General features: G+C 40.5%; 1 protein-coding gene across 33 annotated transcripts in view; it reads right to left on the reverse strand.

Annotated features, from left to right (window-relative positions):
* LOC114671950 (uncharacterized) overlaps positions 1 to 25,236 on the reverse strand; it is a 474,108-nt gene that overhangs the window by 196,160 nt on the left and 252,712 nt on the right. For 6 of the 33 annotated variants that reach the window (XR_013402447.1, XR_013402474.1, XR_013402476.1 and 3 more), the window contains one exon: positions 11,195 to 11,399. The exons of the other annotated variants lie outside the window; for them this stretch is intronic. Coding sequence is in view for 1 of the 6 variants with exons in the window: in XM_077958661.1 (XP_077814787.1) it covers positions 11,297 to 11,399 (103 nt within the window). In the remaining 5 variants the exon portion in view is untranslated. Of the gene's footprint in view, positions 1 to 11,194; positions 11,400 to 25,236 lie in introns of those variants that run through there. 33 annotated transcript variants of the gene reach the window in all.

Consider the following 25,236-nt stretch of genomic DNA (forward strand, 5'->3'; position numbering starts at 1 on the left):
ACAAACCTGCACGTTATGCACATGTACCCTACAACTTAAAGTATAATAATAATAAATTAATTAAAAAAAAAAAAAAAAGAAAGGATGGCAGTATTCACAATTAAGCTACTAGAGAATTATCCCCTAGGGGCTCTCTCTCTCTGCCCTAATTTAAATTGTAGATGCTCCTGTGAAGATATCAGGCATAAATTGCTTTCTAAGGCAGGACCTGGACAAGAGAAAGAGAAAGGAATGTGTGAGTATCAGAGTTAAACATCATCTACTTCAAGGTTTTAGACTATTTCAGCTTTGGGACCAGTTTCACTCAAGTGGTTCAGGAGATTGCAGCCTGTTATACCTACTTGTAGGCTTCTCCCCTCATAACCATGAACTTGTACTTGGCAGGGCATGGTGCTTACACCTGTAATCCCAGCACTTTAAGAGGCCAAAGTGGGAGGATCTCTTGAGGCAAGGAGTTCAATGCTGCAGTGTTGAGCCACTTAACTCCAGCCTGGGCAACAGAGCAAGAAAAGAAAAAAAAAAAAAAAAACTTGTGTTTTAAAAAGATAGTGCCAAACCATTACAATTACATCTTTATCTCTGATTGGAATTAGATTAGAATTGTTCCCAAATATAATTCATCTACTTGCTAATTCATGCATTCTCTACCGGGATGATGAAGAATAAAACATAGACCTACTAAATTCTTAAGTTCTCAAAATTCGAAAAACAAGAATTGATCCTAATGAAACACTGACATTATTATTTGTAGGACAAAGTTTGTTTATAACCAATTAAAAATTTTTCTTGGATATTGAGACTCATTCAAGAAGCTTTCAATATATTTTACAGAAACCAGTTTTTTCTTCCACTAGCAATCAGGTCAAGTGACAAAAATACCTAAAATCAAGTGGCAATCTTATCTTCCCAAACATTTTCCAAAAGTCTCTTCCATTTTGGGTCCAACAGCAAGCTGTCTGTGACTAGTTCTCCTGTATCATTCCTCCATTCCTATTTTTATTTTAAATGCAAACTGTTTTTGCTGTTTCCCACAATAGTTTTAGTCTTTCTTGGCAATCTGGTGCCCTAGTCAATTTCCTGAGGTAAAGCTGTGTTTATGTAAAAATCGCTATCAGAAAAACAGCTCAAGCAATGAAAGAAGTCAGTGTACATTTTAATTGACAACTACATAAATAGATGGAGTCACATTTGGGGGTTTTGGATTGTTACATACATTTCCTTGTTCCCTTGCCTGGACTTAAGCATTGACTGCATGCACACAAAAACTTATTTTGCAAATGTTTATTGAGAGCCTACTGTGTGGTAGGCCTCATGTTAATGAGCCTACAACAAAGAGCAAAACTGCACAATACCATGACATTTGCTACTTGCTAACTTACACTTTATCTACTGATATACGAGACTTACTTTCCCAATTGGATTATAAGCTCTGAGTGGGCAGAGACTATGCTTCATTCATGACTTACTCATCTTTGCCCTTCCTGGGCCAGGTATAGACTAGACATCAACAATGAAAATCAGAAAATTTCCCTCCCTGGTAATATATCTTGCTTTGAATTCCTCCAATATGTCCACGCATACAAGAATGATCGAATCTAGGCCTTGACATGGGAATTCAAGTTGGTTATTTGAACTTGCAGGACTCCAGCTTTCTCATGTATAAAATGTATACAATTCTATCTCGTGGTTATTCTGAAGTTTAAATGACAGAATAGCATATGAAAGTCCTTTGTAAACTCTTCATAATAACATACATCTAAGGGTTTATTATGTTTACTCTAAATTGTGCTGTTGTTTCACAAACGAAGGTCTTAGCTCTTTAAGTTAAGCACAAAGCTCTTCAAAGAGCCCCATGTTGCCTAGGAAAATGTTGAGCCTATAACATAAGGAAAATAAGGATGAATGGATAAATGCAGAGCATTGGTTCCAAAGCACACAGTCATATCTAGTGGAGAAACACATGCATAGTGTGCTACTGACAGGAATATAAGCACATGAGGAGAGCAAAACAGAAGTAGTGAAATCTATCATCTGTCCCATCCCTTATGATAGCCATTAAATACATGTGAACTATTGAACACATAGAATGTGGCTAGTGCAACTTGAGGAAATGAATTTTTAACTTTATTTACTTTTAATTAATTTAAATTTAGATAGCCACATATGGCCAGTGTTTAACTCATTGGGCAGGGCAGTATGTGGGCTGATTTTGCCATTGGTTAGGTACTGTGTGACCCCAGGAATGTCTGTTACCTTATCTGGCTCTTAAGTTCTGTCAGATGGAGAAAGATTAATGTCTTAGGTCCCCTTTTCAGTAAAACGTTGTATCAAAATATAAGAATAACTGTTAAGACATGGGAGTCCAGTCCTGGCTCCATGTTGATTTAATTCTCCCATGTAGCAATGTATAAACATGTAAATGCTAGCTCTTAGCCGCTCTGTGTTTGAATTCCTACTTCTATAAAAAGGAGATGCTCTCTAGATTCCTTCTCTCTGGGCAGGGCATCTCTGAAAGAAAGGCAGCAGCCCCAGTCAGAGACTTATAGATAAAACTCCCATGTTCCTGGGACAAAGCACCAGGGGGAAGGGGCAGCTATGGGCACAGCTTCAGCAGATTTAAACATTCCTGCCTGCCAGCTCTGAAGAGAGCAGCAGATCTCCCAGCACTGTGCTTGAGCTCTGCTAAGGGACAGACTGCCTCCTCAAGTGGTTCCCTGACCCTCGTGCCTCCTGACTGGGAGACACCTCCGTGCAGGGTCGACAGACCTCATACAGGAGAGCTCTGGCTACACCTCCAAGCAGGGTCGACAGACACCTCATACAGGAGAGCTCTGGCTGGTATCTGGTAGGTGCCCCTCTGGGATGAAGCTTCCAGAGGAAGGAACAAGCAGCAATCTTTGCTGTTCTGCAGGCTTCACTGGTAATATCCACACAAACAGGGTCTGGAGTGGACCTCCAGCAAACTCCAGCAGACCTGCAGCAGAGGGGCCTCTTAGAAAGAAAACTAACAAACAGAAAGGAATAGCATCAACATCAACAAAAAGGACGTCCACACAGAAACCCCATCCGAAAGTCACCAACATCAAAGACCAAAGGTAGATAAATCCACAAAGATGAGGAAAAACCAGGGCAAAAAGGCTGAAAATTCCAAAAACCAGAATGCCTCTCCTCCAAAGGATCATAACTCCTTGCCAGCAAGGGAGGAAAACTGGATGAAGAATGAGTTTGATGAATTGACAGAAGTAGGCTTCAGAAGGTGGGTAATAACAAACTCCTCCAAGCTAGAGGAGCGTGTTCTAACCTAATGCAAGAAAGCTAAGAACCTTGATAAAAGGTTACAGGAATTGCTAACTAGAATAACAAGTTTAGAGAAGAACATAAATGACCTCATGGAACTGAAAAACATAGCACAAGAACTTCGTGCAGCATACACAAGTATCAATAGCTGAATCAATCAAGCAGAAGGAAGGATATCAGAGATAGAAGATCGACTGAATGAAATAAAACATGAAGACAAGAATAGAGAAAAAAGAATGAAAAAGAACGAAAAAAGCCTCCCAGAAATATGGGACTATGTGAAAAGGCCAAACCTATGTTTGATTGGTGGACCTGAAAGTGACCAGGAGAATGAAACCAAGTTGAAAAACACACTTCAGGGTATTATCCAGGAGAATTTCCCCAACCTAGCAAGACAGGCCAACATACAAATGCAGGAAATACAGAGAACACCACAAAGAGAAGAGCAACCCCAAGACACATAATCGTCAGGTTCACCAAGGTTGAAATGCAGGAAAAAATGTTAAAGGCAGCCAGAGAGAAAGGTTGCATTGCCCACAAAGGGAAGCCCATCAGACTAAGAGTGGATCTCTCTCTGCAGAATATTGAGTGCAGACTAAGAGTGGATCTCTCTCTAAGAAAACTGAATATTGGCCCCACTCTCTTCTGGCTTGTAGCCAGAAGAGAGTGGGGCCAATAATCAATATTCTTAAAGAAAATAATTTTTAACCCAGAATTACAGATCCAGCCAAACTAAGCTTCATAAGCAAAGGAGAAATAAAATCCTTTACAGACAAGCAAATGCTAAGAGATTTTGTCACCACCAGGCCTGCCTTACAAGAGCTCCTGAAGAAAGCACTGAACATGGAAAAGAACAACTGGTACCAGCCACTGGAAAAACATACCAAATTGTAAAGACTATCGACACTATGAAGAAACTGCATCAACTAAGGGGCAAAATAACCAGCTAGCATCATAACAACAGGATCAAATTCACATATAACAATATTAACCTTAAAAGTAAATGGGCTAAATGCCTCAATTAAAAGACACAGACTGGCAAATTGGATGACGAATCAAGACCCATCAGTGTGCTGTATTCAGGAGACCAATTTCACATGCAAAGATACACATAGGCTCAAAATAAAGGGATGGAGGAATATTTACCAAGCAAAGGGAAAGTAAAAAAAACCAGGGGTTGCAATCCTAGTCTCTGATATAACAGCCTTTAAACCAACAAAGATGAAAAAAATAAACAAGGGCATTACATAACAATAAATGGATCAATGCAAAAAGAAGAGCTAACTATCCTAGGGTGAATATATATGCACCCAATACAGGAGCAGCCAGATTCATAAAGCAAGTTCCTAGAGACCTACAAAGAGACTTCGACTACCACATAATAATAGTGGGAGACCTTAACACCCCACTCCCACTGTCAATATTAGATCAACAAGACAGAAAATTAACAACAATATTCAGGACTTGAACTCAGCTCTGGACCAAGCATACCTAATATACATCTACAGAACTCTCCACCCCAAATCAACAGAATATACATTCTTCTCAGCACCACATCACACTTATTGTAAAATTGACCACATAATTAGCAGTAAAGAACTCCTCAGCAAATGCAAAAGAACGGAAATCATAACAAAGAGTCTCTCAGACCACAGTGCAATCAAATTATAAATCAGGATTAAGAAACTCACTCAAAACCACACAACTACATGGAAACTGAACCACCTGCTACTGCATGACTATGGGGTAAATAAAAAAATTAGGGCCGAAATAAGTAAGTTATTTGAAACCAATGAGAACAATGATGCAACATATCAGAATCTCTGGGACACAGATAAAACATTGTTTAGAGGGAAATTTTAGCACTAAATGACCATAGGAGAAAGCAAGAAAGATCTAAAATCAACACCCTAACATCACAATTAAAAGAACTAGAGAAGCAAGAGCAAACAAATTCCAAAGCTAGCAGAAGGCTAGAAATAACTAATATCAGAGCAGAATTGAAGGAGATAGAGACAAGAAAAACCCTTCAAAAAAAAATCATTGAATCCTGAAGCTGGTTTTTTGAAAAGATTAACAAAATAGATAGATTGCTAGCCAAACGAATAAAGAAGAAAAGAGAGAAGAATCAAATAGACACAATAAAAAATGATAAAGGGGTTATCAGTACCAATCCCACAGAAATAGAAACTACCATCAGAGAACACTATAAACACCTCTATGCCAATAAACTAGAAAATCTAGAAGAAATGGATAAATTCCTGGACACATACACCCTCCCAAGACTAAACCAGGAAGAAGTCAAATCCCTGAATAGACCAATAACAAGTTCTGAAATTGAGGCAGTAAATAATAGCCTACCAACCAAAAAAAGCCAAGGACCAGACGGATTCACAGCTGAATTCTACCAGAGGTACAAAGACGAGCTGGTACCATTCCTTCTGAAACTATTCCAAACAATAGAAATAGAGGGATTCCTCCTTATTTCATTTTATGAGTCCAGCATCATCCTGATACCAAAACCTGGCAGAGACAATCTCAAGTCAATATCCTTGATGAACATTGATGCAAAAATCCTCAACAAAATACTGGCAAAATGAATCTAGCAGCACATCAAAAAGCTTATCCACCATGATCAAATGGGCTTCATCCCTGGGATGCAAGGCTTGTTCAACATATACAAATCAATAAATGTAATCCATCACATAAACAGAATCAATGACAAAAACCACATGATTATCTCAATAGATGCAGAAAAGGCCTTCGATAAAATTCAACATTCCTTCATGCTAAAAACTCTCAATAAACTAGGTACTGATGGAATGTATTTCAAAATAATAATAACTGTTTATGACAAACCCACAGCAAATATCATACTGAATGGGCAAAATCTGGAAGCATTCCCTTTGAATACCAGCATAAGACAAGGATGGCCTCTCTCACCACTCCTGTTCTACACAGTATTGGAAGTTCTGGCCAGGGCAATCAGGCAAGAGAAAGAAACGAAAGTATTCAAACAGAAAGAGAGAAAGTCAAATTGTCTCTGTTTGCAGATGACATGATTGTATATTTAGAAAACCCCATCATCTCAGCCCAAAATCTCCTTAAGCTGATATGCAACTTTAGCAAATTCTCAGGATATACAATAAATGTGCAAAAATCACAAGTATTCCTATACACCAATAATAGAGAACAAATCATGAGTGAACTCCCATTCACAATTGTTACAAAGAGAATAAAATACTTAGGAATACAACTTACAAGGGATGTGAAGGACCTCTTCAAGGAGAAATACAAACCACTGCTCAAGGAAATAAGAGAGGACACAAACAAATGGAAAAACAGTCCATTCTCATGGATAGGAGAATCAACATCATGAAAACGGCCACATTGCCCAAAGTAATTTATAGATTCAATGCTATCCCCACTAAGCTACCACTGACTTTCTTTACAGAATTAGAAAAAAACTACCTTAAATTTCATATGGAACCAAAAAAGAGCTTGGATAGCCAAGATAATCCTAAGCAAAAAGAACAAAGCTGGAGGCATCACGCTACCTGACTTCAAATTATGCTACAGGGCCACAGTAACCAAAATAGCATGGTACTGGTACCAAAACAGAGATATAGACCAATGGAACAGAACAGAGCCCTCAGAAATAATGTCACACATCTACAACCATCTGATCTTTGACAAACCTGACAACAATAAGCAATGGGAAAAGGATTCCCTATTTAATAAATGGTGCTGGGAAAACTGGCTAGCCATATGCAGAAAACTGAAACTGGACCCCTTCCTTACACCTTATACAAAAATTAACTCAAGATGGATTAAAGATTTAAATGTAGGACTAATACCATAAAAACTCTAGAAGAAAACCTAGGCAATAACATTCAGGACATAGGCATGGGCAAAGGCTTCATGAATAAAACACCAAAAGCAATGGCAACAAAAGCCAAATTGACAAATTGAATCTAATTAAACTAAAGAACTTCTGCACAGCAAAAGAAACTATCATTAGAGTGAACAGGCAACTTATAGAGTGGGAGAATATTTTTGCAATCTACCCATCTGACAAAGGGCTAATATCCCAAATCTACAAAGAACTTAAACAAATATACAAGAAAAAAAAAAAAACATCAAAAAGTGGGCAAAGAATATGAACAGACACTTTTGAAAAGAAGACATGCGGCCAACAACTTGAAAAAAAAGCTCATCATCACTGGTCGTTAGAGAAATGCAAATCAAAACTACAATGAGATACCATATCATGCCAGTTAGAATGGTGATCATTAAAAAGTCAGGAAACAACAGAGGAGAGGATGTGGAGAAATAGGAACGCTTTTACACTATTGATGGGAGTGTAAATTAGTCCAACCATTGTGGAAGACAGTGTGGTGATTCCTCAAGGATCTAGAACCAGAAATACCATTTGACTCAACAATCCCATTACTGGGTATATACCCAAAGGTTTATAAATCATTCTACTATAAAGGTACATGCACACATATGTTTATCCCAATAACAGGACTTGGACCACCCCAAATGCCCATCAATGATAGACTGGATAAAGAAAATGTGGCACATATACACCATGGAATACTATGTAGCCACAAAAAAGGACGAGTTCATGTCCTTTGCAGGAACATGGATGAAGCTGGAAACCATCATTCTCAGCAAACTAATATAGGAACAGAAAACCAAACACTGCATGTTCTCACTCATAAGTGGGAGTTGAACACTGAGAACACACACACGGACCCAGGGAAGGGAAATCATACACTGGGGCCTGTCGGGAGGTGGGGGGCTAGGGGAGGCATAGCATTATGAGAAATACCTAATATAGATGATGGGTTGATGGGTGCAGGGAACGTGTATACCTATGTAACAAACCTGCACACTCTGCACATGTATCCCAGAACTTAAAGTATACAAAAAAGTGTGTGCGGGGGGTGAGATAATAGAAGCTACATCTCTGGATTATTCTCAGGACTAAATAATTTAATAAATGTAAAGTAAGAGCACAGTGCCTGGTACACAGCAGCAGTGACATGTTAGTTGTTTTTATGGTTATCACTAACTGGCTATGAAAATTGTCTAAGTCTCTTTAACTCTCTCAGCCCCAGTTTCTTTATTTGCATAAGAACTTTAAGATAATAAAATAATATGACACCCATCATTTGAAATGTTAAAATAAAAAGACAAATATCTGTTTGTTTTTTTTTTTAAGTTTTGAAATCAGTTAAGCTTTAGCTTTAATCTCATCAGGTATTCAACCAATATTTATAAAGTGTCTACTATATGTCAAGGACTGATTTTTAGATGACAGTTTATAGCAAAGAACAAAACAATGTCCCTGCCCTTTAGGGGTTTATTTGGGGTTTGTTCACATAGAGATACATGCACACCTACGTTCTTTCATAGTCTCTAGAGTCTGGCTATCTCAGTTTAAATCCCAGCTCTGCTACTCACCAACTGTATAAACCTAAGCAAGTGATTAACTTCTTTAAGCCTCTGTGAGCCTATCTGTAATAGGAGGACAATAACGGGGATGTCTGAGGATTAAATACAATAACATATGGGCCAGGTGCAGTGGCTCACGCCTGTAATCCCAGCACTTTGGCATGTCCAGGTGGGCAGATCACTTGAGGCCAGGAGTTCGAGACCATTCTGGACAACATGGTGAAACCCCATCTCTACTAAAAATACAAAAATTAGCTGGGCATGGTGGCATGGGCCTGTAGTCTCAGCTACTCAGGAGGCTGAGGCACGAGAATTGCTGGAACCCAGGAGGTGGAGGTTGCAGTGAGCCGAGATTGTGCCACTGCACTCCAGTCTGGGTGACAAAGCAAGACTCGATCTCAAAAAATCCCAAAAAACACAAAACAAAATCAATCAATCAATCAATCAATACAGTAACATGTGTACAGCACTTAGCACAGTACCTGGCACTCAGTAAGCATAAACAGAAGGTAACTCTTACGGGTTTTATTGGGAGAGCATAGAAAACCTGCTTTCTTCCAGAGGCACAATTCTGTGCTGAGTTGTGGGTAATGGATGTGAAGCAACAGCTCAGAGGCCGTAGGGGATCCTGTTTCCTGTTTTTCATGTTTTTCTGGGAATTCTCAACTCCTTTCCATCTTGAAGTCTCCCAGATGGAGTCCTCAGAAGTACCAAGCCTTGAGTTCTGGGGATTGTTTAAAAGTGGAGGAGTCCTGACTTACTCTTCTTCAGATAATGGGTCTACCTTAAGTGGGTGAAACAGACTGCACACTTGAAAGTGTGGGGTTATGCTGGAAATGAGGGTGCAGGTGAAAATGAAGAAGCATTGTCATCTTCAGGGTTACATGTTTCAAACTGATCCCTGCATTTCTCTAGCATTTTTCTGGATTGCTTTTTGCTGACATCAGTCAATGCCTGGAGGAGAAGTCTGCAGGAGGATGGAGATAGTTCTGTCAGATCCATTTTTTAAAAACTTACTTTGTCCTGTATACAGGCTGCTAATAACACAGCGTCATCATCAGCCGTGAGAACCCCCTTTTCTCATCCACACTGAGCATAAAGGATCTCTCATTGTGATGTTTCCTCCCCTTTAAAACTTAACTTAAGGTTCATTCTAGCCTTATCTTCACCACTTGAAAAGACTGGGGGATCAGTAGGGTCACACACATCCCTGAATGATGATTCCTGTTATTCTTGAGAGGGCTTGCAAGTATTCAACCCTCAAAGTCTATGATAAATCAACAAGGAAGTTTCCCGGGAACAACCAGCATTAGTCTGTGGTTAGGCAGCTGCCTGAATAATAATTTTTCATTATTCATGAAACAGCTTTAATATCCACAGCTAAAAGGATCCCAGGCTGCCCCAATGCCTGTAATGTCACCATTGCTTCTTCCTTTGGACAATGTCATTGAACACTTCTGACAAGAAGGGAACCCTGCCTGAGGAGGGTAATCCATGAAACCCCATCAGATACTCAGACATCAGAACTGATTTATCCTCATGTCTCAGCTTTTCGGCTAAGATCAAGTGTATAACTGATTGACCAGAGATCCACAGACAGGCAGACAGGGAGAGTGAGGAGCCCAGGAAAGTACTGAAGGGCTGTCCAGCGTGGGTGCTGTGCAGTGAGGGTGGAGACCTGTTTGAGAGCTGTAGGTCCTTTGTGGGCAATGAGTGCTGGGGTTTCAGATAAGAACAGGTACGAAAAGAAGAAAGGAAGGGCAGGGAAGGAGAGAGCAATCCATCTCTAATACCAGCACCTTTACTATTTTGCTAAGGGAGAGATGAACTGAGTTGTTACAGGAAGAACTGGTCAGGGTAACCCCATAACTCACAGTTTATTTTCCCTTTCTGAACATTGCAGTTGCGAACTTTGGAGATTTGGCAACATCAGGCAAGGATGCTGCCAGCAGGAGGAGAGATCCAGGACAACCGTGCACGGGTCATCTTTGCTACGATCTCACAGCAATCTTGCCTTGTATGGCACTGGAACAACAGAGCCTCTTTCTTCAGATGAAGTCTTCCCTTAGTGCTTCTTCATTATCTAAGCTGGGCACTCTATAAATGACTATCGTGGCTGCTCACAAAGTGTTTAGACAGCTGTAGGGCCATGACTGAAAAGCACGTTCTTGGGACTTGTGACTTAGCAGAGGACTCACTCTCCTCCCTGAAAGCCCTTAGCTGTCTGCTGGCTTACCGCTTCCTGAAGTTTGGGGTCCTCTCTGAATGTCACACAGCATCCCTCTCCTCCACTATTTGAATAATTAAGTAAATTCTCAATGGAGCAAACATGACTCCCTTTAAACATCTACCCTTTGCCCTCAATAAAACAGTTTAAGAGAACAGAAGTTTCTCAGCAGACACTTGTAGTTAAACAAAGCATTTCACAAACCTCTGAAATAAGGATGATATTTATTTATTTTCCATTATTCATGAAACAGCTTTCATCTGAAGGCTGATGTTTGGAGGAGAATGCTCAGTTGCAACCTGGCAGAGCTCACGCTGCATGGAAGCTGAAGATGTCACCCACGGTAAACATGAACTGCTGTGACAATGGGAAGCGGAAGGTGAAGAACTGCCTCTCCAAGCAGGGTGGGGGTCTGAATGCGTGAGAAAGGGAAAGATGCATTTGATTGTGTTTACAAGATTCATTCACAGCACAGCAGGCAGTATTCACACTATAATATTCACCCTAACACAGATAATTTGATTTTCGACCTGGTTATCATGCATTCAGACATAGCAATACATGAAAATATATGCTTTAGCAGTGCATTTTAAACAAGGTTGCACACTTTAAGTCAGAATATATTAGAGGTGAGTGTTAAAGTTAGCGATTGTAGAAGTCCTGGAAATCTCCATGCAGCACATGGCATGTGTTTTGAAATTACTAAAAAAAAAAATGTTATATTATGTTCCAGCTGTTGAATATATATAAACACACGATCTGCAGTGAAAATGATAAACTTGGTTGCTCCTTACATTTTTCACGATTTGAAGAATCTTCAACTTTCTTTAGACTCCCAAAGAAAAATGGAGGCATAACCCCATCCACACACATTGAAATTATAACTATTACTATTATTGCTGAGCAGAAGATAACAGATTATCTGGCCCAATCCCTGAGGAAACTGAGTTGAGAGCCCTTTGGTGACTTTTTTCAAGGTCACACAATTAATCAGTGGAGAGTTGATGCTACATTCTATGTCTCCTGTATTTGTTTTTTTCTGCCTTCTCCTCCCATTGGAATTGAATTAAATAAAATGTAGGAAATAGTCTACCTTATATTAAAATCAGAGTTTTTCTGGCACACATGGAGCAGGTGGGGGTTCCTACCAAGGCTTCGCCCACCCTGGCCTCTGGTCCTCAGCCAACATGTGTGAAAGATCAATTCACTGCAAAGGGTTCTCCTCCAGTGCCCTCGTTCTTCTACCCCTTATGTTATTAGTCAATAAGGAATATTTCTTGGCTATGGGGAAGTTATAATGGATAGCATTGGTCTTGGAAGACCTTGGTCTTTTAATGCTAGAGAGTGACCTTCTAAGCCTTGGTATGACTCCCAGAGAAATACCAAGTTAAGGTTCAGTAGATTGATTCGTCTTTCCATTGGTGATAAATCCCTTTGTCAAGTGTGATGACTAAAGACTTTGATTCGGGCCCTCGGCCAAACAGTCACACTCCACAGGCTGAAGACAATTGCTCCCTCATGCTAGTGGAACAAATGGATACCTGGGACACATTAGGATAGCAGGCAACTCCAGAAGGAAGCAGACAACTAGAGGTGGGAGGAAGACAGACAGATGGGGAGGCAGCCTCACCTCTCCTCGTGCAAACCATTCGGGGGCTGGAAATATGTCCTTGCTTTTCCACACTGTGCCATTCCCACATTTCCTTCACATCACATCAGTATATTATTTTGCTCACAGAGTTCTGAGCAGTTTGAAGTAGATAGGACTGGAAATCCCCCAGGGGACTAGGATAGCCCCTGAAGTATGTGAGAACACAGTTAACAAGAAGAGATGACTCAAAACCTCCCCTCTCCAGGATCCTGAGTAAGACTTTTAGGAGAAAGCACTCAGGCTTCCTGAGAAAGAGTTGCCTACATGTTGGAAGCATGTACTTTAGAATTGCCTCATCGTTAAATGTTTACAAATGAATTCGTTTCTCAACCGATACAATCATGGGATTCCAGCAGTCTGGGATGCAGCCCGGTTTGCCAGCTCTCAATACAGATGGCCCTGACTCACTACCTGTCTCCAGCACTTGCTGGCAACGTGACTTTTGAGAGGTTACTTAACCTCTCTGTGCATCTGATTTTTCAACTGCAAAACTGTCATATCTCCCTTGTAGTCTGGTGAAGATTAAATTACTTAATTAATATAACATACTTAGAATAGTGCCTAGCACATACTAAGCACTCAATAAAAGATACAGTTCCATTTCTGATTCTGCCTTGATGTAAACATTAAGCCGAAAAAAAGATGAGCGATTCCCTTGTTGTTACTCAATTATTCATAAATTGTTTTAAGAAGAAGGCTCTGACATTTCTTCTGGCACCACCCCTCAAAATAACCTGAGATTCTCTAGAATGGCATCAGCTGCTGAGAATATAGGAAATCTGTGTATTGGGAAAGAGTATGCAGTTTGCCTTGCACCACATGATTAATTGTGTTTAAAGACCATTTTTATTAGGACCAGAATGGTGACAATGAAATTAAAGGAGTACAGATTCAACATCACTTTAACCAAAAGGAAAAATGCAAACACACGCCCAAATGCAGAGGCAAAAATAAAACCTTTCCCCTTTCCTCTTTCCTCAGGCTTTCTCCATAAGCTGAGCTCTACCCAGACAAAGGCGAGAACTGCTCTATGTAAAATGATGGTCTCCATGGCTGCTTCCAACAGAATGCCCTCATTTATCTAGAATTCAAATGCTGGCTTAGCCAAGCCACAGTCTGCTCCCGAAGAAGGATTGCTGCAGCCTGAGGTCTCAGGAGGTCAGCAGCGGGGCCAGGCTCACTTGAGCTTGGACTGTGCTCCTGCAGCCTCCCTCCCATCCCCCAGCCTGGGCAAACCTTGGCAGGCTGCAGGTTGCAAGCCTGTGCCTCCCCACTGATGTGGAAATCATTGGACTCAGTGGTGGTTTAAGTGTGTTGTTGATGCTTTCATCAAAGCGTCGTGCTCCCACCTCATGCTAAGTAAAGCAGCTGGTGAATGTTATGTCGTGCGCTGCAGATGGATTGGTGGTGGCAGGCCCAGAGCTCACCACATCTACTTAAACAGGTGTTTGATTCTGCATTTTCCAGGTGGCCAGAAGGAACCTGATTATTCGGTGAAAGTAGAAGCCGTGCGGGAGAGGAATAGCTCCCCATCATTGGCAAGGCAACTAGCCAGCCACTTGGCTTTAATTCGTCTGTTCACCAGACATGGTCTTAAAGCCAGAATATTTCCTTTTGGGGCCCGTGCTTACTTTGAATTTTAGTGGACAATAAGGGGATTCTGCTCCCAGCTCATACTCCTTTGTTGAGTGTGGTCTTTTGGTCCGGGTTGGGTTAGAACTGGGTCACCAGAACCAGTGGCCACTGCAGTTTGCAGTCAGGGCATCTCTGCTATACCAGCCCTGCTACCACGTACAGCATGAGAAGCTGAAGTTGCTTCACAATGTTGTATTTCTCCACAACCACATATCCACCTTCATGAACAGAGGGCAGTGTGAGGGATCCTTTCTAGACACTGGGAATGACAGACATCATCAACAGTTAGCCAGGAAATCACAAGTAAAACAGCTACTCCCAAGAAGGCAGAAATCAAGAAAGCACCAAAGCAGCTTTTTGCAGCAAGAAGATCCACAAGTGAGTTTTCCGTACAATCTAGAGCAAAGGAAACTGAAATCCCCCCTCCGTTGGTGCTTTTTATGAAGTGAGCCTCGATGCCAATGCAGTATACAATGATATTTCTAAAATGAACCCAAGAAACCCAAAAGACTTTAACTGGAAAAAAACTTAAGGGAAAATAGCACAATACTAAGAAGAAGAAGCACAGAACTGTAGAAACCAAGACTAGAAGAAACCCCGGCAAGGACTTCCCAAGAGAACACAAAGGAGAAAAAGCAAGCCATTGCACTCCCCTTGTAGCTTGGAGCCTACAAATCCCCAAGGAAGCCTGTGAATAAACAGGGCACTCTAAAATGAGCTACAAGGGGGGCGGTGGAACCATTTCTCAACAGTCTTGGAGTGAATTGAGTAAATGTGTCACAGCTTATAACTGCGGGAAAGTAGTGGGAAGGGCCCTTGTCATGGGGCCACCTGCCCCAGAGCTGGCACTGCAGGGCTGCTGCTCCTTCTCTTGGCTCCTGTGACCCTGCAGACTCCAGGGGGCAGGAAGGCAGCTGTCAGCTTTCACATGGCACTCTCTCCTGGCAAGCAAGCAAGTCCAGCGGCAGCCAAACTCTTGTCATGTTCCAATCAGCCCCACAATGGTGGAGCCTCCACTGACTGGTGGCGGGTCACAGGAGTGTGGGAGCTCATCTGCCTCCCACATCTGACTCCCTAAACCATACTGCCTCCCCTCCCGAAAGCCTGAAGAAGCCTATGTAGGGAATTTCTTGTGCAGAGTCCCTCTACACAACAAGTAACAGACATCACAAGGATCATGGATAGTTTACTTATAATTTACCTTCTAAATTGTCCCAAATGACATCAAAGAATAATAAAGGCACATATACACATGTGTGTCCACATTTTAGTCTCGTTAAAATGATTTCCAACCCTCGGCACTATTGAAATTTGGGGTCATGGAGGGGCTGCCTTGTGCATTGTAAGATGCTTAGCAGCACCCACTAGGTTGCCAGTAGCACCCGCACCCCCAGTTGTGACAACAGAAACATCTCCTGACATGACCAAATGTTCCCTGGGGGGGGTGTGGGGCATAAAAGATTGAGAATTGCTAGATTAAAATAAAGATATAATACAGATGTGTGTCTGTGCGTGTGTATAATCAAAAATTATAGAGAGAAAAGGAGAGTCTAATGTTCTCAGAAACTGAACATTACATTTAGTCTGGGCAAGTTCTGAATGATGGAAGCCAGCGTAGGCAGTAGCTTTGCTTTAATAGTCCTGGCATGGTTGAAATTTATTGAGGGCATCCCAGGAGCTCAAAACTGTGCCCAGGTTCAGTGCAGTTTCATGCGTGAACTCATTTGGTCCTTATTATTATCTCTACGGTGAGAAAAATGAGACTGACAGAGGTTAACTAACTTTTCTAAGGCTGTAAGCTAAAAGGCGAGAGAGCCAGAATATGACCAGTGGAGTGACTCTCAGCCACTAGAATTGTGCCCCCACAACATGATAGCCACGAACCACGTGTGGCCATTGAGCACTTGGAATGTGACTAGTTGGAACTAAGATGTGCCAAGAATGTAAAATACACTCCTGATTTCAAAGACCTGGTTCAAGAAAAATAATGTAAAAAATTTTTATTAATGTCTTATGTTGAATAAATGTTGAAATTATATTTTGGTATACTGGATTAAATCAAATCTATTATTGAAAATAATTTTCTCTAATTTTTTTCAATGTTTTTAATGTGTCTAGCAAACATGTTTAAGATCTGGTGTGGTGGCTCCTGCCTGTAATCCCAGCACTTGGGGAGACCGAGGTGGAGAGATTGCTTGAGGCAAAGAGATTGAGATCAACCTGGGCAACACAGCAAGACCCAACTCTACAAAAAATAAAAAAGTAATTAGTCGAGCATGGTAGTTCATGGTTGTAGTCCCAGCTACTTGGGAGGCTGAAATTGGAGGATCCCTTGAGCCCAGAAGTTAGAGGCTACAGTCACCACTGCACTCAAGCCTGGGCAACAAAATAAGACCTTGTTTCTAAAAAAACAAAAAATATGAATTTTCAAAATACATATGTGGTTTGCATTAAATGTGCTAGATAATATAATACTATCTCCCCTTGCATCGTTTTAAAGAAAAGCTAAAAAGAAAAATAATGTATGTGGGCCAGGAAAGAGATACCTTTAGCAATGAAACCAGTATCATCATCTTATATACAATTTAAATCAGATAAATATTTTTGGAAATTAAGTTACGTGTAAAGTTCATAAAGGACCAAGTGAATTCAAAATTCAACATTTCAAAGTGTTTATATTTAAATTCATATATCAATCAACACAATTATTCTCTTCACTGGCATCAAGTCATGATTGCTTGGTTCCAGACTCAGCCCTGAGTGAACCCGCAGCGGTGACAGCTTACACATGCCCTCTGTCCCTCTTCCTGATCGCTCCACTGGCCTTACTTGCCACCTATGCCTTGTTTCTGTGCATTTCAGTTGGTCCAAGGCAAAGGATGATTTCCAATCATCTTACAGTTCCAGATACTGGCCTTTCCTGAAACCTTTACTTGGATTTTTTTTTTTAATTTCATACAAGTTGTTATCTAGAATGCTTCTCCGAGTGCTTTCATGCTGCCTGTTCAACCCACAGAGTCCCTTATGCCTCCTCCCCTTGTCTAGAGATACTATCCTCTGTCAAATTCCCACCTCCCTTCAAGACCAGCCACATGCTCAGTAGGTCTCATGTTGGTGGCCTGCGAGCCTGAGTCCATTTTCTCACCTCCTGTGCATGTGATCATGGACTGGATCTGAGAAACGTGCTTGATAATATTACTGACCTGGAAGGGTTGTTGTGAGGATTAATAATTAACCCATGCACAACCCTTGGAATACTGCCTGGAGCATGCGAAGTGCTGCATAAACTTTAGCTACTGACATTTTCAGTTGTCTTTGGATTTAACATAAGGGGCCACATCTTGTACATGAGGATATTCTTGTTTCCATCTGACGCATGTACCTGTGCCCATCTTTCCTCTCAACAATTGGTGAGGTCAACTGCAGACACTTGAGCTTGGTGGCAGAGAGCAGGAGGCACCCCCAGGGATGGAGCAGGTGGCACAGCAGTGACAGAACAGCAGCAGGAAGAAAGCTGCTTCTACCACGTTGTTATTAAGGCTGATGAACAACTCTGATCATCACACAGTTGAAAATTATGGGATTCAGGACCAAAGCTAAGGGATTTGTTTCAAATCGGTAAATCCCCACAAGAGGAAGTCTCTAAAGCAGACTCCAGGAGAGCACAACCAGAAGGTGCATGCAACAGGCTGCAAAGGGCTTTGTTTGAAAGGCCTGCGGGGCTGGGAGCAGGGAAGGGGGTGGGCGCCGCACTCCACTCCAGCTTGGTGCTGAGCCTTACAGGATAGAACAAAAGCAGGCGACAGGCTGGAGACCCAAGGAATGGCAAAACACCCCTACTCCGGTCAATAATTGGAGACGGATGAAAGTACCCGCTAAATAACCTTGCTTTGCAACTTTTATTCAAAGGTTTGACAAATGACACCAGCAAAAGGTACAAGAAAGGGAATAAAACCAGCCCTTGCAAGAAGGCAGAGATAACTATCTTGGGGTTTGAGTCTCCTTTCGTTCCCCCATCCGATCCCCTCACCCCCACCACTGCCTCGAGTTTTATAGAGTTTTCTGGAGGTTTGATACACTTTTTTTCATCTGGTCACGTTCTTCTTTCCTCCCTTTACCCTTCTCTGATACTTGAGCTTGTTCTTTGGGATCATTTTATCCAGTAGACTTTGTTCATTTAACAAGCCAAAATGCCCATCAACTTGCTGTCCAGGCAGGAATTTTCGGCACATAAGAACTTTGCCCAAAATCCTTACAAAGACCCTTTCCTGTTGAGGAAAATCATTGGGGGCTCCTGGTAAAGCCAGATTCTCAGGCTTCAGAGGAGACATTCTGAATCCGGTTTTCTCTGGAAGAGGGCAGTCTTTGTATGACCAGGTGAATCTTATCATCAGAAAAGCCAGTGCAACTGCCAGGCTTTCTCCTGCCACTTGCCTGGTGAGTGGTTGCGGTGCAGGGTGGGGAAAGTCAATATTAGTTCTCTGACGGTTATGCTTTGCCCTTACTTGGCTGAATGCTTCATCAAAGCATTGATGATTCAGGTGGTGACCCATTAAAGGGAGCATCTCCATCTAAAGAAAATCACAGGGCCCCAGAAACTCCCACATGCTAATGTCTGAAGCTAACTGAACTGGGCCAGATCAGAGCAACTGTAGCCACACAGGGCTCTGTCCCCAGAGGCCCTGGCTATGGTGAGAAATGTCAGAAGGCATTAGTGATGTCAAGGAAATGAATTATGCTCGGAAATAGCAATACTCAACTTGGTCTTGATCTCCCCCTGCATTACTCAGAGCCATGGGGAAATGTCACCATGCCTGCCAGTAAAGATGACAGTCTCTAGTTCCTCCCACCACACTCACTGGCAGAAAAATAATTCACTCAAGCCCCATTTTTGAGCATGTCCCAACCAGCTTCCTGGGGGAAGAAAGACATGGATACAGGATGCATATAAGCACCTTAAGAAAATGCACTTAGGAATCTAGGCCTAAAATAACAAATGACTCCAAATAAATGTGCAACATGTCAGAAATCAAGTCCCCTCCTCCTGCTTACCCTGAGTAAAAGAAAATATAGGCTAACCTTAATAAACCCTTTCTTTTCCAGTCAGTGGGTCTTTGAAAACCATCACTGCACTCTGACGCTATGTTTATTACTTTTACGTAACAAAAGTAATACACCATTTCTTTTATTAATAAATTAGTAATTTATTATTAATAAATGACTGCTATTATTACTATGTTTATGTTTATTACTTCCTGCATAAACGTGGTGGATGAGTCTAGGATAAGCCATAGCTAGTTTACTGTGCAATTTGTTGACTCTGGCTTTTAAAAATAAATAACAAAGTGACCCTTACAAGCTCTATCTTTCTTGTTTCCAACCATTTCCATATGCTTTACATATGTTGTATTAAACAAAAAACAGTTATTATTATATAAAATTCATGCCTGATAAACCCATGTGGAAGGAGGCAGGAGGAACAAGGGGGCCCTTTTTCAGGGTGGCATGTGGAAAATGATGAGACCATTAAGCCATTAAGACTAAGGACCTGTGAGGTAGGATTCTCTATAGGCCCCCATGACTGCTCCCCTTTGTGACACCTTTGTATGATAGAATGAAGAATAATGGAAAGATAACACTTCTGAACCCTACAAGGCAGGCCAAACTCATTTAAAATGACAGCTGTCATTAATACAGATGTTTATTGACTTATTGGGGGAGGGGAGTAATACTAAGTGTTGGGTGGGGGGCAGAATGACCTAGAATATCTAACAACAACAATATGTGGATCCTGACTCTATGCACAAAAGGACAGCCATGACATGCATCACAATGAGAGTCACAAATGATCACCCAAAGAAATCCAAAGAAGAAAAGCTCCAAGGTAGAAAAAATGAGCTTGGTGTTACCTGTCTAGTTTATGACCTTTTCCCTTTTTTTTCCCCCTTTTTTTTTTAACTGGCCTTCAAGGGGGCTGAAAACCAATTTTCATGCTATGGCTCTAAATATCAGTTTATCCCTCTGACAGGGTTCTGAGCATGCCCAGTAAGAATGATTTAACACTGTGCTGATGACTTGCAACAGAAGAGCGTCATGTGAAAAGGTAGTCTGCCACAGCTAATGGGCTCTTGTTTCAAAGCGATGCTGTGTGTACATTACCAGTGTATGGAGAAGGTGCAGAAAGGCCCAGGCAGCCATTAGGAATGGAGTGTTGTTGATGATGAAAAGGCACTTTGCCGGTGAGGGAATGGTGGGAGAGAGAAGGCTTATCTGTCTTTTTGATTAGAAATGCATGCTTCCTTTCATCATCTGAGCTGAAAAATTGGCTTCTGCTCTTGGTTTATGAAACCATTTTTCTTTTTCCTTTCTTCCCAGGTTTGCAAACTGCTTAATAAATTAGTTACTGTGAGGTGCACGGGGGCCACAATAACCTTAGAGGCTTTTCCCAAATGCATCCTTAATATTTTATAAGTATTTAAATAGATTTATTCAATTTGAGCTGCCTGATTTATTAAAGCTAGCATTCTGGCACGAAGAGGGGGTTCTATGCAGATTAAACCTGATCAAAAGAAAGAGGCATTTCCAATTCATATGAAGTTTTTTAGGAATTAGAGCAAAACTTTTGGGTGCAGCTAATTGACCAAACAGGGTTTAAAAAAAAAAAATCTGATATCATAGAAGCTTGAAATGGGAGCATCAAGTCCGTGGTCACATAGGTATCTGAAAAACTCATTTGTTCTTTCATTCATTCATTCATTCATTCGTTCAGTGAGTCACTATTATAGAGACTGTTGGGAATCGTGCTAGCTACTGGTGCCTTTCTGTCATTCTGTTAGACCCAGCCTAAAAAGATAATAGGACCAAAACTTACGTGCCTAGTTAGCTCTCAACCCAAGGAAGACAACAACAAAAGTCAGATAATCTTATCAAAGTTTTCATTCTGAATTGCAAATAAAAGAGTAACCCTCAGTCTAACAGAAAGGTGCAAGAATTTTGGTTCGAAAAGGTTGTCCTTATCTCCAGGGAAAGTGACTGGGTCCACAAACAGTTCCAAGGAGGTGACTCCTGTGTCAGCAGTTCCGGAGAGGCTAACCAGACCAGTCATGCCTTGGGGATCCGTGAGACTCTATGCTGGCACTAAAGCTTCTAAAGACCACCCTGAGCTACTAATCATTCAGGCAGAGCTTCAAAAAGTCAGATTCCAGATTCCTGTGGCATCACACTCTCAGAAAGAATCCCTTGCCATGTGTCCAAGCAATCCGTGAGAAGCTAAATTCTATTCTACTGGATAAAAAAAGTGAACTTGGAGATTCAGATCAGGTCACGAAAGCGTCAGAGAAAGTACTTGGAATTAAAGAGAACATAAATCACCTTCTCAAAATATATTTTTTCCTGTTTACTGGGATTTCTACATGCATAATATTTGTCACGTATTAAATCTAAATAGACAGCCAATCCTAAAGAGGATGAAATATGTTTGAAAGTACACAATAATCAATGTCAGGCAACATAATAGATAATGCCCCATACATTATCTATCATACATAATAGATAATGTAAAGTGATACTTTACAGAGTATATGAACAATTAAGGTAATTATCAATAGCAATTATTTTATAGAAATGTGCTACCAAAAACAAAATTATACTGGGGTCTAAGTGATAAGAAAGCCACAGCCACAATGGAAGTCTTTCTAAGGCCTTACCTTTTCTTTTCTTCACTACTAACTGTTTCACTACTTAGAGAGCTGAAAATTATACCATTTGTGTTAGAATCAAATGCAAATAGAATAATTGTCCCTTTTCTAATCAAAACACATGTGTGGATTGAAATACCACACGGGGCAATTTCCAGTTAATCATGGATGTTAATAAATATGACTCTAAGCTCATAAACAAACATTCCTTTGGCTAATAAAATGTAGGAAATTATTGTTAAGCTTGATCAGACATGTAACAAAAACTGAACTTTGCAGAAAGTCAGCAAATTAACCCTCTGAAAATAGAGATGAGCATCAACAGTAATAAAAGATTAGATTCAGCTAAACTGCTTAGACAAATCAGGCATTAGCATTAGGAAATATTTAAAGCTAGCTTTGCTGAAAATGGAAAATAAAAAGTATTATGAGAGCATTAGCTTCTCTAACGAGCAAAAACTAGATGCTTGGTGATTAGAGATTTTAAAAACTAGAAAATCAGGTTTATCAAAATCAAAATTACCCAAAGCCTAAATTATATCAGCACCTCTAACAATGAATGGTGTTTTCAAGTGATATAGAAATATTTGGTACTCATTCTATTTCCATTCCTGAGCTTGTAAACAAATTTGAGATTCCCTCCTTTAGACTTGCCTAAAAGTAAAATATATATTTATTTTGGTGACAAAATACCTAAATAGCTATAAAAGTATTATAATGATCTGCAAGACCAGGGCTCGATCAGACCTGTAGAGGCGCTAAGCATAGAAACGCTTACGGCGCCACCTTTCCCTCCTGCTGTGCCTTTAAAATAAAAACACCAGTCTTAAATCACAAAACCAATATGTGTGCTACAACTAAAATATCTTCTTTCAGATTTACTCATTTTGGAATTCTAATATGTTTCTCAAAGGTGAGCTTTTCTCTTTCACATGAGTGAGTGGGGTCACTTCCACGTGCTTTCGGGGTACCCTGAGTGAAGCCTGCTCTTCGGGGAATCCACACTTTGAAAAAAAAAAAATGCCTTGAAATGAAAGCCGTATAAGTGAATATCATTATCCAGACTTTAAGAAGAAGATCATTTTGCCTGTTTTTGTTTTGTTTTTTTGTTTTGTTTTTTAGTCTGTAGGTCAATCCGTAAATATCTACATCCCAATGCAACCTCGTGAAGTACAAGCGTAAGATCATACTCTAATTTAAGAATCTAGGCAACACAAGTTTTCATCTGAAGAACTGCAATAAGAAATGCAAAGATCCAGCACTTCCTTTGGATTGTTTAGGTAACAGTCATTTTTCCCCACTTCTACTGAAAATATACACCTAAGTCTAGAAAAGAAGAAATTTTGAGTAACAAGGCAGTGTGTTCAGACTCAGGGGTCCACTTTTCATTACGAATGGGACTTTTTTATGATCTACTTTCCACTTTTCGAAAGCTCCATTTAATCAATAAATATGGCTAGTAAGAGTAATAATTGTTTCTATTTATGTGACACTAAGTACTCATCAGTCTCTGTTATTTATGTTGTCTTCACTTGTTAAACTCTTCCAACTATGCTGTACAGTAGGTACGATTTTTAATCCTCATTTTCTAAGTGAGAAAACTGAAGTTTAGAGAGCATAAGAAACTTATCTTAGTTAACGGTATAGCTGAGATTTGAACCTAGAAAGACTTCAGAACCGCTGACAAGGATTAGCGAAAGCAAACGTACCCCGAGTGTTCTGAATTGCTAACTTTAAAATATTCTGTGTAAGCTAAGATTGCAAAATGTCCCCATTCATTACATTGTGTCCCCATACACTTACATTGTGTAAGAAAAAATAACTACTCCTATCAAAAAATAGAATTTCTCTTTCTAGCTTTAAGTTCATAGCTTGTTGTTTCATTTTCTCCATTATCAAGGAAAAACAGTAAAAAAAAGTGCTTATTGTGCTGCATGCAGGTCCTTGTCTGAATCTACTTGCCCTTCTTCCTTACTGAAAACCAGACTAAACATTTCTGAATGTCTACATTTTAAAATTTCCAACAGTAATGAGTCGACTGTATTTGGGTTACTCTAACCAGATCCCCTCACTGTTAGCAGGTCTAACCTTCTACCGATATAATTGCATCACCACCCTCATGGCCTTTCTGGCCCTTTCCTTGGATTTTCCAATATAATTAAAATCCATGTAAAGCACTGGCTATTCTGAAAATTGTTGTTGGAGGACTGGCAAGAAGGCAATGAACTCTCAAGGCAGCATATCTTAAAGGAACCTATAAATGAAATAGGTCAAGGATGAGGTACGTAAGTGGCTGGGAAAAAAAAAAAAATCTCCGTTTAGTTTACACAACTTCAGCTTCCCTGTCTGTCCAGATTCCATATAAGGAATAGCAACTTTTTGAGCCAGCAGGCCTGGACATATTTCTTGGCCGTATAACTCACAGTTCTAGACATTCCAAGGTAGAGGGTCATTCAAACTGAGTTGTAATTTCTTGTGTATATTTATTTCCAAAGTATCTAATGCATAGTTTCCCAATGAAATCATAGATGGAGGCTAGGGGAATGCTAACTGGGTTATTTTTCAAGCGTGCCTACAAGATGCAGTCTAAAAGAACTGCTCTGAGCTTATCAAGCAGAAGTGCCAGATGAGAGCTGGACCACCACAGCAGGAGCTCTCTTCACTGTGCAGTTCACCTAACTCCTTTGTCTGGGAGATGATGTAAGAAGAGAAGAAGGAGAAAAGGCATTCATGAGATTTAAGAAATAAATTCCCCTATTGTCACTAGTAGAGTGACATGCATAACACACCAACCAGGTTGATAGGGTAGTGTGATAGAGTCCAACAAGAACTGCTGGGAGGTCAACCATCAGTATTTAGGTGTCTCCTCCAAATCCCAACCACTTATCAGCAGGGCAGTCCTGAGCACACGACTGACACCTTAGTGCTTGGATTGTCTTGTGGGTGAAAACGGGTTGGACAGAGGAAGATGGCAGCACATTCTCTTTGCATCTGACAGTCACCAAACATTAGAAGTCAAATTTTTCGTATTTGAGTTTTTTGTACTTGCAAAGTGAACAAATAGTATATTTAGTTTTACATCTTTAGGTGAAAATTAGAAAGACAGGACAGAAAATAAAATGAGCACAGTTTTTAAAAAGATCTGGAGTTGATCGTTATTCACTTTAAGATAATGAGAATAGTTTAATCAAAAGCATTTCTTAAACTTTATTATAAATACTGAATTATCTGAGAAAAAGTTAAGTTACCCTCTAGTCATTCAACAA

The sequence above is a fragment of the Macaca mulatta genome, chromosome 13 (assembly GCF_049350105.2).
Source record: "Macaca mulatta isolate MMU2019108-1 chromosome 13, T2T-MMU8v2.0, whole genome shotgun sequence".
Lineage (NCBI taxonomy): Eukaryota > Metazoa > Chordata > Mammalia > Primates > Cercopithecidae > Macaca > Macaca mulatta.